Source organism: Gastrolobium bilobum, unplaced genomic scaffold (assembly GCF_033153095.1).
Source record: "Gastrolobium bilobum isolate Gb01-03AN ecotype WA unplaced genomic scaffold, APGP_CSIRO_Gbil_v1 utg9213, whole genome shotgun sequence".
Taxonomy (NCBI): domain Eukaryota; kingdom Viridiplantae; phylum Streptophyta; class Magnoliopsida; order Fabales; family Fabaceae; genus Gastrolobium; species Gastrolobium bilobum.
In genome coordinates this window covers 322480-340967 of record NW_026898495.1, presented here as the reverse complement: position 1 = coordinate 340967, position 18488 = coordinate 322480, and the positions used below count along the sequence as shown (strand labels likewise).

The window sequence follows — 18488 nt, the reverse complement described above, 5'->3', positions numbered from 1 at the left end:
TTTTAAAATAAAAATAAAAATTAATGATCATTTGTGCATTACTTAACTTCAAACTCAAGTAAAATTTAAAAAATATTTAAAGTTATAAAAAAAATATGCATAACTAATCTAGATGAAATATAAAAATTATAGAAAATATTTAATATTGTAAAAAGTATAAATAACTAATTTAAAAATTGTAAAAAAAAAAATTAAGAATGGCATGTTCATTTTTTAAGAGAAAATAAATGAAAAGATTAAATTACTTTGAATAAATCAAATTTTAATTTTAATTTTTTTTCATTTTCTATTGTGTGATTGTTGCACCAGAGAATCAACCGTCCAAGCTCCCTCTAAGAGTAAACAATCGCATGCCTCAAATAACAAAGGTAGCCACAATAAATTGATGCGCCAACGTCATAAAATTATTAGTGCAGACAACAACAACAATAATAATGTGCATCCGAGTAGCTTGTGCGAAGAGGCAAATATATAATACGAAACAATATTCCTAATTAATAAAAAGAACATTTCTTGGTCTTGGTATCCAGCTTTACTCGTTCATCTTTGGAAATATGTATAAAGGATCGATTTTTGAATACCATCGTATGTTCATATTTTGTCTTTCTATCCATTTAGACTTCTTTTAGGATCTCTCCTTCTAAAGGACTTGAGGGTGATAGATTTATTAGATCGATTACAGTCTTAAGGAGTTTGGCATGTAACAACATACTTGAGACTCGCTCTTCCATGGTCCGTTCATCTTTTCGGTTACACCATTCAGTTGATGCGTCTTTGGAAGTGTCTTCTCCAGCTTTATACCTGCAGTACATCTCAAATGGACCTAGATATTCTTCGTCGTTGTTAGCTCAGATGACCTTCAGCTTCCTGCTAATCTCCTTTTCAACCTTTGTATGGAACTCCTTAAATGCTTGAAGTACTCGGTCTTTCATATTTAGCAAGGACACTCACTCTTCTTGTGTTATCATCGCTGAATGTAACGAAGTAATGCGCACTACCTGGATGTTTTTTTGACATATAACACACGTCGATATGGACAAGATCAAGAACATACCTTATTCTTCTAGGCTAGTCTAGTCTCCTAAAAGAAACTCAATATTGCTTGCTGGCTAAACAATGTGTACATATCTCTAGGAGTTTACCTTTCAAGTTCGACAGCAGTTCCTTCTTGGTGAGAATATGCAGACATTTCTCACTTATGTGTCTGTGTAACACCCCTTAAATTTCTAATAATTTTTAAAATATTCTTATAATATAGAAATTGCCAAAATTCACAATAAATTATTTTTTTAGGATCTTATAAATATTGTGAAAGCTAATCTAAACTAATTTGGAGAAATGTTATTGCCGCACCTGTACAGGAACAAGTGCAAGACTAGCTTTATTACATTCATAAATATTAAAATAAAACCAAAAACTATGTCTTATACATAAAATTTAAGACTAGCTAGAAATATCTGAGTCATTGGTCTTACTGCTCACTACTAGTCCCATGCTTTACAACTTGTTTCACTGAAAATTTACTCCCCCGAAGGATCATTACAGCTAGGGATGAAACTAGGCCGGGCCGGCCTACAGGGGCCTACGGCTCAGCCTACGTCAGGCCAAACCTGACCTAGTACATTCGTAAAATAGGCTCGGCTTGGGCCTTGAAAAAATTTGTTTAATAAAAAGGTCGTATGCCCACTTTTACAAGGCCTGACCTATAAGCCTACAGGCCGGCCTATATTGTACTGTTTATTTTAAATAAAATAAAATATAATAAGTATGCCTTGAAAAAAAAAAGATATAAATTTAATCAATTGCGATTATTTATAACTTAATTATATCCGATTATACTTTAATAGAAATCTGACTTTATTTCTTATATAGGAGGAACCAACATTTCAGCATGTTAGATTGTGCATATGAATATATTAAAAGGTTTTTGGAAGATGTTATACTTACTACAAACATCATGATGTGTTTGTTGGATTCATATAGTTATTTTAATTTACATAGTATGAATTTGTTTGTTGGATCTAATGAAATATATGTTATTTAGTTTGAGCATTTTGCTTTTGAAAATGACTTAAATACAAATTGAATGAGTTTTGTTATGATTCATGATTCTGTTTGGACGTTGAAATTGTGATTTTTGGTTTAGCAACAAAATTTGAGTATTTTATAAAGTTAATTCATGATTCTGCTTGAAAGTTAAAAATTAACAGGCTAATGGGCTAGGGCAGGCCAGTTGTTTTTTTATAAAGGGGTCAAGTCAGGCTAACAGTTAGACTCGTATTAGAGGCTTGGGGCAGGCCAAATTGAGATTTTTTGACAAAAGCTTGAGCTTTTCAGGGCAAAGCTTGGCCCAGCCTATCCCACTTTCGCCCTAATTACAACACACAAACACAAATACAAACAATCAGCAAAAGCTAATATTCCTAATACATAACACAATGAGGATAGTCATAAGTTAATCAATAATTATAATCAACCCAAACATCAATCAAGGCAATTTTTTTAGAATAATTATATCTCAATAAACCAGCATAATCAACTCAATGATATTTTAATAAGGATAATCATCAACTAACATATTCAGGTAATCACATTATTACATAGATGATAATAATCACAACTCAAATATTCATTATAATCAAATCAAGTATCAAATCGTGTTAAAGTTCATTTAGTGTATTTAGTGGGAAGAGAACCATGATAGACCTAGAAAATCCTATTGTCAGTCTACCTCGTGACCCGGGAAACCCTGTTGCCAGCAACGTATAATCAAAATTGGTCTTCATCAAAATATCAAATACTAGTGTGCACACCTCTTCCCAAAGTTGCTACTAATACCCCAGAAAATCTTGTTTTCAGATACCATTTTAGGAAGAACGGATAACAACATTGTCACATATCAAATAAATATCAAAGAAATAAAGCTCAAATGTTGTGTTCATCACTTTCAGGAAGTACCATCCCAAAAGCTATCTTCCCACCATTAGTTTATTTCAAACACACACAATTAGAAAAATTCAATCTTGTCACAATGACCATATTTGGAAAATTTCTTCTTTGAGTATTATATTTTCTATATCAGTTGCTCAAGGGCATCGTAATTGTTCAATTATACATAATTTTCCAACATCTATCAAAATTAAGGCCCAAATCATATCAATTATCCATCATTATAATTTTCCAACATCTATCATATCAATTATCTTTCATCATAGTTTTTCCAATTTATTCAAGAATATCATAACTCAAATATCCAACATCTATCACAGAAAACCCAAATCTACTCATCATATCAATTATCTTAATTTTCCAAGGTATCAAAATCATAATTTCCGCAATTATTCAATAGGATCCATATCACGCATATATGGCACATAATTAATTTTTCAAAAGATACTATAATATTAATTTTTGAAAATTTGAATTATTTCCCAAAAATATTATATAATTAATCCCATTATTTTCTAGGATTTAGAACCCAATAAAGTTTCCAACAGTATAATTAACCTAAAAATTTAATCCAATAATTTTCATATAATTAACCTATCTCTAGGGATTAGGATTACTTATTTTCACACACACACACACACATATATATATATGTAAGAAAAAATGTTTCTGCAGTTACTGCCTATGAAGCACCGACACTTCGAAAATTCTAACGTGTCGTGTTCGACACTTCCCGACACTCTCCGACACTTCGACACTCCCCGACACTCCAACACGCGTTATAGAAATTCAAAAAAAGTTTGAAAAGTTGCGATGCGTTGAGTTTTTAGTTCCAACTATTAGATTCGTTGGATTATGATTATCATTTTATTGAGTTTAATATAAATATTTGGGATATCTTATGTTTCTTTGCAAAATTGATGAATATTATAAGTTTAGTTTTATTTTTTTATTAAATTATTGAATATTAAATATAATATACACTACATAAATTAAAAATATTATTTAAAATCAAAATGTGTCCTAACGTGTCGAAATCTAACATTTTTTAGAACTAACGTGTCGGAGTGTCGTGTCATGTCGTGTCACGTGTCCCGTGTCGGTATCAGTTCTACATAGGTTACTGCAGATAAGTTATCTGCATTCTTTCCAAAACAACGTCGTTTTGATATTGAAATCTTAAAAAATTATAAATATAAAGACTATTATAACCCTGAAATAAATTAAATTTACAAAAATATCATGATTTCCGCACCAAAACGACGTCGTATTGAGCTTAATGCAGATAACTTATCTGCGGTAGCTGCAGAAAAAGCGAACCCATATATGTATTACTCCCTAAATATCAGAATCACCCTATCAAATTATCTCCTAGAATTGGGATTACATATAATACATTTCACATAAGACAACCCTATGATATATAGGATTAATTACATTATCAAAATTCATATAAAATTAACCTAAGGCTTTTAGGGACTATGATTACATGTACTAAAATTAATAAAACTAATTTATTACTCCCTATAAATCAGGATCATAACAAGTTTCTTTAAAGTAATTTATTATTACCTAAAGATTTGGATTAGGTCAATCAAAATTTATAAAATTAATATATTATTCCTAAAGGTCAAGATTACATTAGACAAAATTTTATATAAAAATTAATTTATTATTTCTAGAGGATTAGGACACACCTAATAAATTCATGTCATTTACACCTTATGATATTTATTTGTTTTTAAATAAATTCAATTCCTACCGAATTTGACTGTTGTCTTGTGGGTTCACTAACTAGCAATGAAATAATTACCCCCTAAATGGTACATAATTTAATTACTTACCTTTCTTTTAAAATAATCAACAACAATGTAGAATAGGAAAAACCAGCTTTTATCATAAAATAATAAAACTTAACTTTATGTTAAAAAATATATATGTATGATTAGACTATTGTAAAAATTACATAGTAAGATATTATCTTATTTTTTAAACCTTTAGTAAAGAAATAAATAATAACTTAAGAGTCTTAATTTAAGTGCAATCAAGTTTGTAGGATTACATAATTTCATATTCAAATTCCACTAAAAGTTCGTTTGGATGTCTGATTTAAAAAAAAAAAAAGTTACAAAGAAAACCAAAAATTTATTTTTATTAAAAACTAAAAAATTTAGCTTCTAAAAAAACAAAAAACAAAAAACAAAAGCCAAATATTTTTAAAACTCAAATATTTTTTAAAAATCTAAATAGTTTTAGTTCTTATAAAAATAAATTCTAAAATAAACAAGACATAAAAAACACTTTTTTCATAAGTTTATCCAAACAGGTCCTAAAAATGCCGTGTAAGAAAATGAGTAACTACCAATTGAGCCTTGATCAGATCAAATCTTTACAACTGGGCCAATCATGTGATCTTCCTCTACACAAAGGCCTGGAACCTCCTTGGGTCAGAGCATCTTGTAGTTTGGAGTTTGGAGCAGCTTTAACCCATGGGTCTTCTATGGAACGCGACGGGGGTGTACCTGCAAGACACTCTGACGCTCAAATCAGATATGGTTCAAGCAGGTTTTATTATGTAGAAGAAGATGATGTACCTTAGTGTTGATACATGTATTTATAGTGGAGAGATGAACAGCTTGGGGGATGACCAGCTTTGCAAGTGGTGAGACATACTTGGAGGTGAAGTATTCAGACAGATAAGGTATTCAATATTGATGAGCTTGCTTTAATATTGAGAAGCTTGTTTGTCATGTAGCCATTAATGTTAAGGTGCTTGCTGAGATAGTCTTGGTGCTAAAGAGATGAGATAGCAGTATGTATTTATTATGGTGGAGCTTGCTGTCATGGAGTCTTCAATATTATGCAGCTTGCAGCCTTCTTGGACTAAAGTTTTGCTTTATTGTGAAGGCGTTAATTCTGGGCCTTGTATTTGTATAATATTTATCCAGATCAAGCCTATTTATATCTTTAAAGTGAATTTAATTATCAATCAATTTTAATCAAGTCAACCAAAAAATATGTGCCCTTTAATTTGATTGTATATATTTTTTAAAAAATATAGTTCCATCCCTACAGCCTAACAGCAAGGCGAAAAAAAACCTTATATATTATTTCCGCAGTTTCATATTATTATCACCCAATATATATTTTCGTTGATTATTATAAAGAAGTCTTTGTACCCCCAAGTTAAAGAGGAAAAAGAATAAAAACTCCTTTTCAGAGAGAGCAAGCATTAGACAGGAATTTAAAAATTGGTACTGTTAAATGCTTTTTATTTTTATGTTGAATGATTTATAATTTAATTGACATTTTCAAAAAAATTAATTAATTTTGAATAATCTGCTTCTCTGAAGCAATTTATGTGTCCATTTCCATCTCCCCCAAGCCTTGAAATGACAAAACTCAAATTCCATCACCTAAAGCAAATTTAAGTAGAAAAAAAATGAAAAACACTTGAATTCAACTCCAAATTATGTTTTATTAAATTCTTTGTCTATATATCAAATATTGTTGACACCAGCACATGCACAGTGCTTTTATATTATTTAGCTTCCATGTATATTAGAACACTAGTGTGTTTGTGTGGTAATATCTCAACTATATGTCTAAGTTGTTAAGTCAGGGGGCAACATTTTAGATCTCTTCCCCTTAACTAGAGAATTTGTATCAGGAAAATGAATTCCATCAATCATGTCCTTGACATACCCTTCTTGTGTAATCCTCACAGGGTATGTTACAAGGTGAACACCTTTCATGTCCACAATTTCTTCACTGTTGTAGATTTCCCACATTTGATCTCCTATTGAGCGCATCCTCTGCACACATTCCAAACATTCTGGCTTTAAGAACAATTCTTGGGCACTATTGGTGTGCTCATACCATAGTGACATTCTGTATGCATGAATATCACCAAGGCTCATTTGGTTATCAGCTCCATCTTGAGACTGGTAGCATCCTATGGCAATCTCAGTGTCCCTTTCCCCGTCCATGGATCTTTGGTTCACATTAGCTGATCCTATTAAAATGTATAGGTCGTCCACTGATGGCACATGCAAGAAAACAATAGTTGTCAACCAAGAACAGTAATAAAACTTCTACCATAATTCAACAATTGCACACTTCAATTGCATAGATGTTCATCCTTTTATAAATGAGTCATAGAATAAACTATTAGGCAACAATGTTTTTTTTCCGGTAGATAATCCCCGTATAACCTACTTTAGCCACCTTGTCGTTGGAGTATGATCCTAAGAATGACTCCTCGTTAAAATAGAGGATGTATTGAATCACTGTAGTCGAAGGAAAGGTGAGACTAATCTCCCTTCGAAAGAGAAGCGATTTTCCTCTAACCGTAAAAAATTCAAAAAAATTGCTTTGACCAAGATTTGAACTCTGTTCAAAGCAAACCCTTAGGCGCTCAGCTTGAAAACTGAGCTACCCACGGGGGTTACATTGGTATCTTAAATGATAACAACAGGTGGAAAAGAAAATAATAATCGAAGAACAATGCAATAATACCTATCATGAGCTTGGAGTGAACATAAACCATGAATCTCCTATTTTTTTGAGCATTCCAGTATTGTGTTTCAGGATGTGGAAAATCTGGAGGAAGATACTCCCCTTGTCCCTTTTGCTCCCTATTTGCAAGGCAGAAGAAATTCAAGTAGTCTCTTGGGTGTCCTGGTTCCCCACTTTCTTGTATTGCTTCTCCAATCAACCTATACATCATTTCCATTGTTTCTCTAGTCCAATGTAGTATATCTTGAACGGATTCACTTTCAGGCACTCCTTCTGGCCACATTGGTATGACTATGTACACTGCAAACCTCTTCTTTGCTTTAATCTTATTAACCACCTTGAGTGCAATTTCGATGGGAATTAGATTTGTGCAGCCACAATGCCTATCTTTCTCCCACCAATGGCATCCCCCAATGAAATATTGGTTTTCAATGTATATAAACCTTTCAGCACGCCTAATTGCTTCCACATAAGCTTCATGGATGCTCCTCTCCACAGTTAACTTTCTAAACAAGTCACCAGCTGAGACATGGTCAATTGACCTGTATACTTGAACTTTCCAATCCCTTTCTATTGAACTGCTTGTTCTTGTCCTAGGCATAAGATTTGCCAAGGTGCTAGCAGGAACTAGAAGAGAAGGATCACACTGCTTTGTCCATCTTTGCTCAAAATTGGTCAACACATCCCCAGCAGCCTCACCAGTAACACAAGCATGAGCATCATGCCATGGCACTCTTGGCCCTCCTTTGTTGAGGCTAGCTCCTCCAATGTTTGTTTGGTAGAAGTCATAACAATGAGATTCCCTAATGAGTGTTTGAAACAATGAATGTTGCTCTGTGTCATATCTGCCATCACACAAGTCTAATCCACCCACAAAGCTCGTGAGTTCTCTATCATTAACAGATTTGTGTGCTTTGGTGTCCACTGTTATAGTCTTCTGATGGTGAGCAAAGAGTGTGGGAAACTTGTGGTGTAACCTGGGACACTTTCTGCATATTACTTTTGTGTGGTTGAAATAAGCAAAAGCATCCTCATCATGAGTGTTCATTACCCCTTTGTTCTTAATTAAGGGCAAAGAAGTTTCATCATCCCAAAGCATAACCCTCACAGCCACTCCTTCCTCTGCCTTCTTATTCAATAGCTCACCAAACTTTATTCCTCTGGCATGTGGGATTTCTGTATTAGGATCTCTAACCTGCCCAAGGATCATATTAGCTTCTCAAAAATGTTGATCAGAATAAAAAGAAGGTATGAAATGGCATTATATTTACCAGAACCATCTTGGGATTGAAGGACCAGCCTGCAATATAAACTATATACTTTGCACCCTCAATGGCTTTATAAACATCCTCCCATAGGTTTTTTGGAACTCCACATAGATCAAAAGGAGGTTGGAAAGCAGAAGAATGATGAGCATCATGATAAAGTTTGACCTGACAATTGGACCTTTGTGGGAATGTAGCATCCCTCAGCCCTTGAAATTCATCATTGCTTAGTAAATTTGCCCAACTTGGTTCCAGTTCTGCTGGCTTGAAGCATAATACAAACTTTAACTTAAGTTTTGGGTTTGGTTTTCCATTTTCCATGATGAGAGGGAAGAACCCATTGATCAAATTTCCTTCCTTTAATAGTTGCTGGGCCTGGATATGGACTTCCCCCAATATGGAAAATGATGTTTTCAGTGTAATGGTGATAGTTGAATCAGCTGAATGAGCACATTGAATCTTAAAGGTTTGGTTCCAGACACGATCACTTTCTTTGCTTGTTTTTGCAACCTTCTTGTTATCTATCTTGATGGTCACGTAAGCAGGCTTTCCATTGGTACATATGCACTGAAAAAGAAAAGGAAATAAAATAAAAATCCATACATATACACATAGCTATACACACATATATACACATATGCACATACATATTTGTGTGCGGTGTTAATCGAACTCACATTGAAGGGAAATAAAGGTGAGTAAGGTGAGGAGGCATTGAAGATGGTAGCTACGATTGTTCCATGGAGGAGCCTAGGCATTCCCTCCATTGGCTAATTAAGCTTCAAATATTCACAAGGAAGAAATTGGAGAGACAATGAACTATCGACTTTGCTTTACCATATGATGGATTTCGTGTCTATTTACCATTATCAATTATCATGTCACATATTTATAGGAGAGTAAGTTCATTGTTGCATATAAAGAAGCAAAGGGAACCTTGGAATGCAATTGAAAGTTATCAACTTGAGAAAACTTGTATAACTTTGCACAATCCAACCTTCAAGTATTTGCCATCATAAGTTTTAGCTTAAAGTTAAGTTTCTTAAACCCCAAATCTTACATAATTTACCGTAAGTAGTAAGTACGAATCAAAATACTTGATCTCGTATATTCTCAAAACATTACACCATATCCCCTTGCTTTCACATATAGGTTGTTTGACCTATGCTCACTTAACTCTAAGCCACAACAATTCTATTATTATATGTAGGCAAAACTATTTCTGCCATTGTTGAAGAAATAGTTTTGTCTGTTATATATACAAAAAAAAGTATTTAATTAAATTTGATATCGGATTCAAAAAATAAAAAATAAATAAATTAGTGAATCTTATTTTTTTTTGTCTGAGACAGACATCTCTTCTCTGTCACTGCAGAGAAAAACAGGATCCTTATATGTATTATATGTAGAGCATTACTTCTCTTATGTAATATGATAGAAATCTTGTCCGTAATTGACTCAAAAAAATGAGGCCCGTTGATTTAAAAAAAGAAAAAATAATTTGACACGTTTTTTCATATGTCTATAACATGAGATTGCTTTCTCCCGTTGTAGGAGAAAATAATTTTAATTAAATTGTAAATCTTATTATATGACTATATAACAATTTGAACTATTCAATAATAGAGTCAACATTAAAAGAAGAATAAAATGGAAAGGAAGCTACATGCAATATATAATATCTTTTTGGGTTCGTTTTTTTTTGCAATTACTGCAGATAAATTATTTGCACTGAATTCAATACGACGTCGTTTTGAGACGGAAATCATAGTGTCTTTGTAATTTTAATTTATTTCAGGGTTATTATAGTTTTTATAATTAAATTTTTTAATATTTTAATCCCAAAACGACGTTCGTTTTGAAAGTAATCTGATGTAACTACAGGAAATATTTTTCTGTATCTTTATTTGACAAAGCCAAAAGAAAATTCAGAAAGAGTTGGCAACTTTTACCAGCGTGGAGACGTGGCCTTGCTGGCATGGACCCTTCTTAAGTCGTTATTACGTTGTCGTAGCGTTATGATTTGCCGTCCCTACAAGCTTTGTATGATATGGCCTTAATTGTCCCCTGAATAGTTCATTTTATTATCCCTTTAAGGAGGTTAGTTGCAAGTGCGGGATCCTTCCACGGATATAAAATAAAAGCATAGCTATGTTTTTGTATCCCACTATCCTATGATTCGCCATTTTTAGTCTCTGTCATTTTCAAAACAACAAATACTAAAAACCAACTTGGCTTGAAATGAAACATGGAGTTATGAAATTGTTCTCCATGAATATGATCTTAATGTTTTTTGTAATATCCCGTTCTAGAACCGGATTGTTATTATTGCGTACGACATTAAGCGCAGTTACAATCACCTTGGTTCAATTAGAAAACCGGATAAATTTTTCCTTTTTAAACGAGCCGGATTCAAATAACCAAGTGCGTGATCATAACTATATATACTTCGCGGAATAGTGGGACTAAACTTAATATTGTATTCCCATTCTACTTGACAATACGTCGTTAAATGTCTTCATCACTTTAATTATCAAATTAATTCTAAACTCCTTTTATGATTCCCATCTTCTACTATGTTATAGTATTTTTCATTAGCTACGCGTGGGTTCAAACCGCGTTCAAATCGGAGCACCGTAGCCAAAGTTATGCATTTTCTAATAAAAGGGTGCGAAACCTCCAGAACCCCCGCGCCCGGAGCGTGAGATCCACGCCCAGAGCGTGGGAAAACAGAAAGTTGACGCCCCAAGCGTGGATCTGGCGCCCCAAGCGTGGATGCTACTGTCTGATCTCGTAATTTGGCGCCCCAAACGTGAATCTGGCGCCCCAGGCGTCATCCATAGGGCTGGGTGACCCAAAACAAGGTCATTTAACCTACCTATGGTTTTCCACTCATAACTTGAGTTATACTCACTCAAATTATACCATTTTGGTCTCTATGGAAAGCTAAAACTTCCATAGAGACATCAAAGTCCAATTCCATCACATTGGGTATGAAAATTGGTCAACCGGACAGGATGTATTTGTTTTCTCAACATTTCCCAATTTGAACAAAAGGTACCTAATTTAGTTTCCAGTTCAACAATCCAACACTTAATGAACATACATATATTAAACTTAAAGTACTCATCAATATACAAATCATACATCTATCAATGGTCTATGAATTACAATCCTATACTTGTGAGCTACAAAACAACATGTATAATATCAAAATATAGGATCCTCATGCATATGCTAATCCAAATATGGCCACTTGCCACTGGTGGCTCCTGCAGCATCCTTACCTGAAAGGGGGTCCCCATAACACGGGGTGAGATATACGAATATATTTAGTAAACTAGGGGTCCTTGGAGCATCTCTCCACCCCACAGTTTCATATCAGTGTAATAGCAATAACAATAATAATGCAGTAAATACATATCTATGCAAAGTGCAATAACATCTCCAGGAGAAATCCCTCGAGCTCTCAAGCTGTCCTAAGGAAACTCATATGCAAATAGTCCTACTGGCCATCTAACTACCAAGTATGATTTACGCATCGTCATGCAACATACCAACATAGGGAAACACCATCTTATGCCACACCAAATGCATACACATACGTATAACAAAGCATTACACTATTTTATTGCATTTATATACACTATAATCACCACTACCCTTTCAGGGCTTGGTGGAACAATCAAGGGAATTACACCCAAGGTCCGAAGGCTTACCTCAAGCTTCAACTCGACCTTTGTTCACCACCAACAGGTTCCACAGTCAGTCAATTAAAATACTCCACTTCTCAAACAAAACCTACACAAGGTTTAATGCAATTAACACATATTGCATCCAATAACATCTCATAGCTATCAACCAAGCTATACTATTCATACCAAACATAAGCATGAACTTACCTATCCAATGGAGCTAATCAAGCTCCATAACTTGCTCCAATGGTTGATCACTTACGGTTGGTCCAAATGTCTCAATCCTAGACATCACAAGGACACAATCATCAATCAACCATATCAAACCATTGATCTTAGTTGCAAGAAAACTCTTCAACAAGCATGATAATCTTGCAATATACCAAGTATAGTCATTTAACTAACTAGGCTCATTTTTACCGATTAAATGACATTCCTAGCATTTTCCATAACATGCTCTAAGCCCCATTCTTCCTAGAACATAGCTAATTTAACAACATTTCATCAAAACCCCAATTTACTATTCATTGAACCCTAACTCATGCAATTTTTCATGAAAATAAGGTTTAAGGGGTAGAATCTTACCACCAATGGTTGCACAACCAAGGATTGATGGCTCCTCAAGCTTCAATGGAAGTAGAAACTCTCAAAACCCCAAATTTCACCAAATGGGCGAATTTTTGAGAGCCAATATCCCTCTCCACAATGCTCCCCACTCAAAACAAAGCTAGGATTATGAAAGAGGAGGAGATTCTAAGCGATTTAGGCTTTTGAATCACTCAAAATGGTTGAGATTAGCAATCTCTAGGCTTTCCCTCCTTCTTCCTCTCTTCTCCCTCTCTTCTCTTCTCCTCCTTTCTGTCGACGGGTTTCTTGGGGGGGGGGGGGGAGGAAGTGGGTTTTTTTGCATTTTATCACTTAACATAAGTTAAGTGGTAACATGTGGTTATTAGTTCGTCTATCTATTTAACTCCAATAATCACCAAACTTTACCCAAAAGTCTGGAATATTATTCTAGGAATATTTACAATTTTGTTTTTATATTTCGGGTTTCTTGGGGGGGGGGGGGGGAGGAGGAAGTGGGTTTTTTTGCATTTTATCACTTAACATAAGTTAAGTGGTAACATGTGGTTATTAGTTCGTCTATCTATTTAACTCCAATAATCACCAAACTTTACCCAAAAGTCTGGAATATTATTCTAGGAATATTTACAATTTTGTTTTTATATTTTGGGCACTTTCGCCAGTGCCCAATTATACCCCTTAATTTTCACTAAGTACACTTTTTAACTCCAAAGTGACACAGATTCATTTCATTAAGCCTTATGCTTAATTTTACTCACTAAAACATGCTTAATTATTTAATTACATGTCATTTGCTAATTAATTAGGTTAGGCTATTATATTTTTCACCCCTGCTTCAATAGGGCATGGTAGCTAGATTCAGCTTGGTAGAATATGTGATTTAAACAAATGGAGATAGTTCACTTGTCGCATGACATTTGAGTAGGTGATATGAGAGCATGTGTTCGATCCTCCCAATACTATCTTTGGGAGAGATTTAAAATTTTAATTCTAGACCCGCCTCAAATCAGACTAGTCACGAAGTGATAAACGGATAAAATATTTTCAAAAAAAAAAAAGAATATATGTGATTCATCCTATAATTATAAATTTAAGATGTGCAATGAAGAATTCTAACCTATATTAAGCAAGGAAGAAATCGGAATAGTAAAGTTAAAATGTATCACCTTCATCTAACTGTGATTTTATGTTGAAGTAACTACACTTGGTTATGATAGCAAACCACAGTTAATCAAGTGGCTAACAATGCAACTTTTGCCTTTCTGAATAAAATCTCGATAATTTTATTACAAATCGAATCTATTCGAACAATTTCCTTGTCATTTCAACCACCAACAATAGTTGGTATATGGTAATCTGATAAACTTTTGTTTCTCCTAAACGTAATATACATGGAACGAAAATAAATTCCCCCAACCTTCCAATTGAGGTTGTTAATTTCTCCATATAATAAAGCTAAAAATGTATGTCATTTTAAAGGATGTAAAGTTGTATCATTTTAAGAGAGAGAAAGAGATAGATAAAGGAGGAGAGAGAGTTGACAAAAAAATATAAAAGTGTGGATCCCATCTCTTTGTGAAAGTGAAAAGATGTAAGTTGTGTCATTTAAAATTATAAACATTTTTCCCTATAATAAATGTCTCCCTAAAGTAATTATTCAAGTACAAATAGGGTGGAGCCACATAGGTTGGAGGGGCAATCACCTTCTTTTACTTTTCAAAATTAACTACTAGTATTACTAATAGGGGTTTACATTTCTACATGTTGTATATGCAGTAGTTAAATATTTGCTATATATATATGTGTGTGAAAATATTAATTGTGAGGAATCATAACTATATAAAAAAAAATATTAAATATAAAAAATTATAACCATACATCTATTATTGTTGTACGTAAAACCGACATAAAAATAATTTTACCTTATGGTGTTTCAGCTTATGTTATTAAACTCGTACTCGTACTCGTATTCTACCAAAAAAAAACTCATACTCGTACCGAATTGGTTGGTGTCAGGTTAATAGGTAAGCTGAACTGATTGAATTGAAATTATATTAATATATCCAATAAATACTATATAACTAAAGGGAAATCATTTTCTTATGTAATAGGAGATAGTTTTCTCATGTTGTGAGACATCGAAATTCGTACTATCTTTTTAGTTTTTTCTTCTTTTTTAATAAGTGGTGGGCTCCACCACTTATTGTGTCTATGACATAAGAGATAATATCTCATGTGACATGAGAAAAGAGAAGCGCATGACTAAAAGTAATATTACAATTCACAACTAAAGTGGTGTGACTTAATAGTTAGCATTTCACTCCTCTTCTTTTAAGTATTAAGTTCGAATCTTAATAGTGATAAAAATAGTTGAATCACGATTTGAAAATTGAATAAAAAATAGATTTAAATATGATAAAATTAATTTTATTTTCTAACCAATCTCAAATAAATTTGATATCTATCTAAGATTCTGAATATTAATATATAATAAATAAATACTATAAGAAGAATAAAATTAGAATTTGAAAATGTATTACAAAATAAATTTAAATGTGCTAAAATTTAATTTATTTTCTAATCAATCTAAATTATATTCGATATCTATCTAAATTTGTATAATAAATAATTTTTTTATAATAAATTCAATTTATTTGAGTATTTTTATTAATATTGAGTTATATTATATTGTGATTATGGAGTATGATTTATATATTATGAGTGTTCCTATTTAATTGAATAATTTTTTATTTTAATTATAAATTTTATAGGTAATTGAAAGATTCCTCACCCCATAAATTGTGAAATAGCTTCAACATTACAACCCAACTAAGAAAGCTAACGCCAACGCCCACGTGCCCAAAATTTGCTTTGTCCAGAAATTCTTTGGTTTTAGAGAGAATCTCACATTTCCTCCAGCGAATTATCTCATTCTTACTTCAGTGTAGTATTATTCGTCCAATGCACCTTTTACGGCTTTTTTACTCTTATAACCCTTTATTATTAATTAATTATCGATTTGACCTTGATTATAAACTATTTCAAAAATTTAACCCTCTCAAAAAACATAACACCAATCTGCCCCTGTTTGACCGTTGACCACCAAGCCTACCCGGGTACACCCCTCTGTACTCGGGTATTTTTTGAAAATTTTTGTCTACCCGGGTAGGGAGGCGTGTACCAGGGTATTGTTCTTCGCACCTGAGAAATTGCTTGAATTATTTACCCGGGTAGAGAGGGGTGTACCCGGGTAAATCTTCGACCACCCGGGTATGATTACTCTTTGGATCTCCCATGCACTCTTCTTCTCCAAGCTTTGAATATGGAGGCACCCACTATCACATGCTCCGCCTCTGCAACTTTTTTGGGTCTGTAAAGCACACAAATATTTTTCAATGATTATTTTAGAAAGGGAATTCTCAGTTAACACTATAAAAGTAGACCCCATCATAATCGATACGAACAGGGACCGCTTTGATGAGCAGTAAAGTGTTGATGTATGGAAATTCCAAATCTATTCTCAAAGCTAAAAGCTCTTCAAATTGGTTAGGCATGCTTAACTTGATAATACTGATCTATCTCATTAGCTGTAAAAAAGAGAGAAAAAAAAAATTACCATGAAACAATTAATTACACATCCGCAAATATAATTAACTTGTGGTAAAAACAAATAAATCATATATGTTCTTATATCCATCAGCTACAAGTTGCCCCAGTTATAGCAAGTACCAAATGGGTGGTCGAAGATTTACCCGGGTACACCCCTCCCTACCCGGGTAAATAATTCAAGCAATTTCTCAGGTACGAAGAACAATACCCGGGTACACTCCTCCTTACCCAGGTAGACAAAAATTTTCAAAAAATACCCGGGTACAGAGGGGTGTACCCGGGTAGGCTTGGTGGTCAACGGTCAAACAGGGGCAGATTGGTGTTATGTTTTTTGAGGGGGTTAAATTTTTGAAATAGTTTATAATCAAGGTCAAATCGGTAATTAGTTAATAATAAAGGGTTATAAGGGTCAAAAAGCCCACCTTTTACTGTTTCAAGAAATTAAGCTAACACCAACCTCCTTCCAAATTTGAAAAAAGAAAAACCTCAATACTTTTATGTCTTTACTCGTTTGGAAACTACATATCATATCAACTATCAATTATTAAATCAACGTCTTCTTTGATTTATCACTCCCAATTTGCATATTCAGAATGATACACTCAATCATAAAAGATCACGACTTAAAACCCATAATACACTCATAAAAGTAACACCACCTTGCACACCGTAGGACCCAATTGCACTGGAAATTATTGAATTCCACTACACTATTTCATGGTGTCACGTTCCCTTTCGAAGCGATAAATCTTTGGTAGTACAGCTGTACCTAGATTCAGTGCATCTTATCAATCAGAGCATTACACATCAACACATCAGAGGAGAGAAAAAAAATTTAACTGACATTTTCATTGTTGGAATGTACTGAATCTTGGTATATTAAAACCAAAGTTCCAAAACCTCTTTATAATTTATAACCCTCGTTATTCATCACTTTCTATTCTCAAACATGACAACCTACGGCACAATCCCAACCTCGCCAACCCCGAAACTCGAGTACATCCCACGCGCCAAGCAGAGGATCAAAGCTGGCCTCGGAACTCGCCGGTCATGGAAGACCATGTTCGACCTCCGATCATTCGGGGTCCCCTCCGGCGGCGTACCCGTCGCTGTTTCACGGGTTCGGGTCAACGTGGCGTATTTCCGCATGAACTACACCATGGTGGCGCTTCTCATCGTGTTTCTGAGCATGTTGTGGCACCCCGTTTCGCTCATCGTGTTCCTCCTCCTCATGGCGGCGTGGCTCTTCCTCTACTTCCTCCGCGACGAGCCACTCGTCCTCCTTGGCCACCTCGTCGACGACCGCCTCGTGCTGCTCCTCATGGCTGTGCTCACGGTGGTCCTCTTGCTCCTTACTGACGCCACCCTCAACATCCTCGTCGCGGTTCTCGTTGCGGTGGTTGTCGTGGTGGCGCACGCCGCGTTCAGGAAGACGGAGGATTTGTTCCTTGATGAAGAAGAAGCCGTTAATGTTGGCGCTGCTGCTTCTTGACACTTCTTCTTTTTCTTTTCTTTTTCTTTTTTTAATCATGATTTTTCTGATTTAGTGAATTCTGTAAAAAAAGAAGAAAAAAATGCTTAGATTTGGTTTTTTTACGGTTTAGAATTTTGTGTTGTTTTTGTATGCTTAATTTATTGGGGTTTGATTTTAATATGTTAGTATGAGAATTCATGTTGTGAGTCAACTAGTGGTGAGATCCATATTTATTAAAACAAAAACAAAAAAAAGTTTTGCACGCAAATCGAAGAGTCATAACATGAAAATTGAATTCTCATGTAACATGAGAAAATATTTTCCCTAGTTTATTATATGCTAATGAGTTGTTCAACAAGGTGTCATTAATACTTTGAAGCGAAAATCAAAGTA

At 34.0% G+C, this 18488-nt stretch overlaps 2 protein-coding genes across 2 annotated transcripts; one reads left to right on the top strand and one right to left on the bottom strand.

Moving 5' to 3' along the window:
• Positions 1 to 6554: 6554 nt before the first annotated feature.
• On the bottom strand, positions 6555 to 9499 carry LOC133316859 (phospholipase D alpha 4-like). Its single transcript, XM_061518650.1, has 4 exons — positions 9410 to 9499; positions 8739 to 9299; positions 7468 to 8662; positions 6555 to 6988 (listed from the first exon to the last, which is right to left on the bottom strand). Exons 1-4 carry the CDS (start codon positions 9497 to 9499, stop codon positions 6555 to 6557), a joined length of 2280 nt encoding a protein of 759 aa, XP_061374634.1.
• Positions 9500 to 17570: 8071 nt separating this feature from the next.
• LOC133316837 (PRA1 family protein F3-like) lies at positions 17571 to 18113 on the top strand. The gene has a single exon (XM_061518621.1). It carries the CDS (start codon positions 17571 to 17573, stop codon positions 18111 to 18113), a length of 543 nt encoding a protein of 180 aa, XP_061374605.1.
• Positions 18114 to 18488: the final 375 nt, after the last annotated feature.

Coding starts and splice junctions, on each gene's coding strand:
- LOC133316859 (XM_061518650.1), bottom strand. CDS start 9,499: ATGGAGGGAATGCCTAGGCTCCTCCATGGAACAATCGTAGCTACCATC. Junction 8,663..8,738: donor TCAATCCCAAGATGGTTCTG/GTAAATATAATG, acceptor ATCCTTGGGCAG/GTTAGAGATCCTAATACAGA. Junction 6,989..7,467: donor TCACTCCAAGCTCATGATAG/GTATTATTGCAT, acceptor ATGTGCCATCAG/TGGACGACCTATACATTTTA.
- LOC133316837 (XM_061518621.1), top strand. CDS start 17,571: ATGACAACCTACGGCACAATCCCAACCTCGCCAACCCCGAAACTCGAG.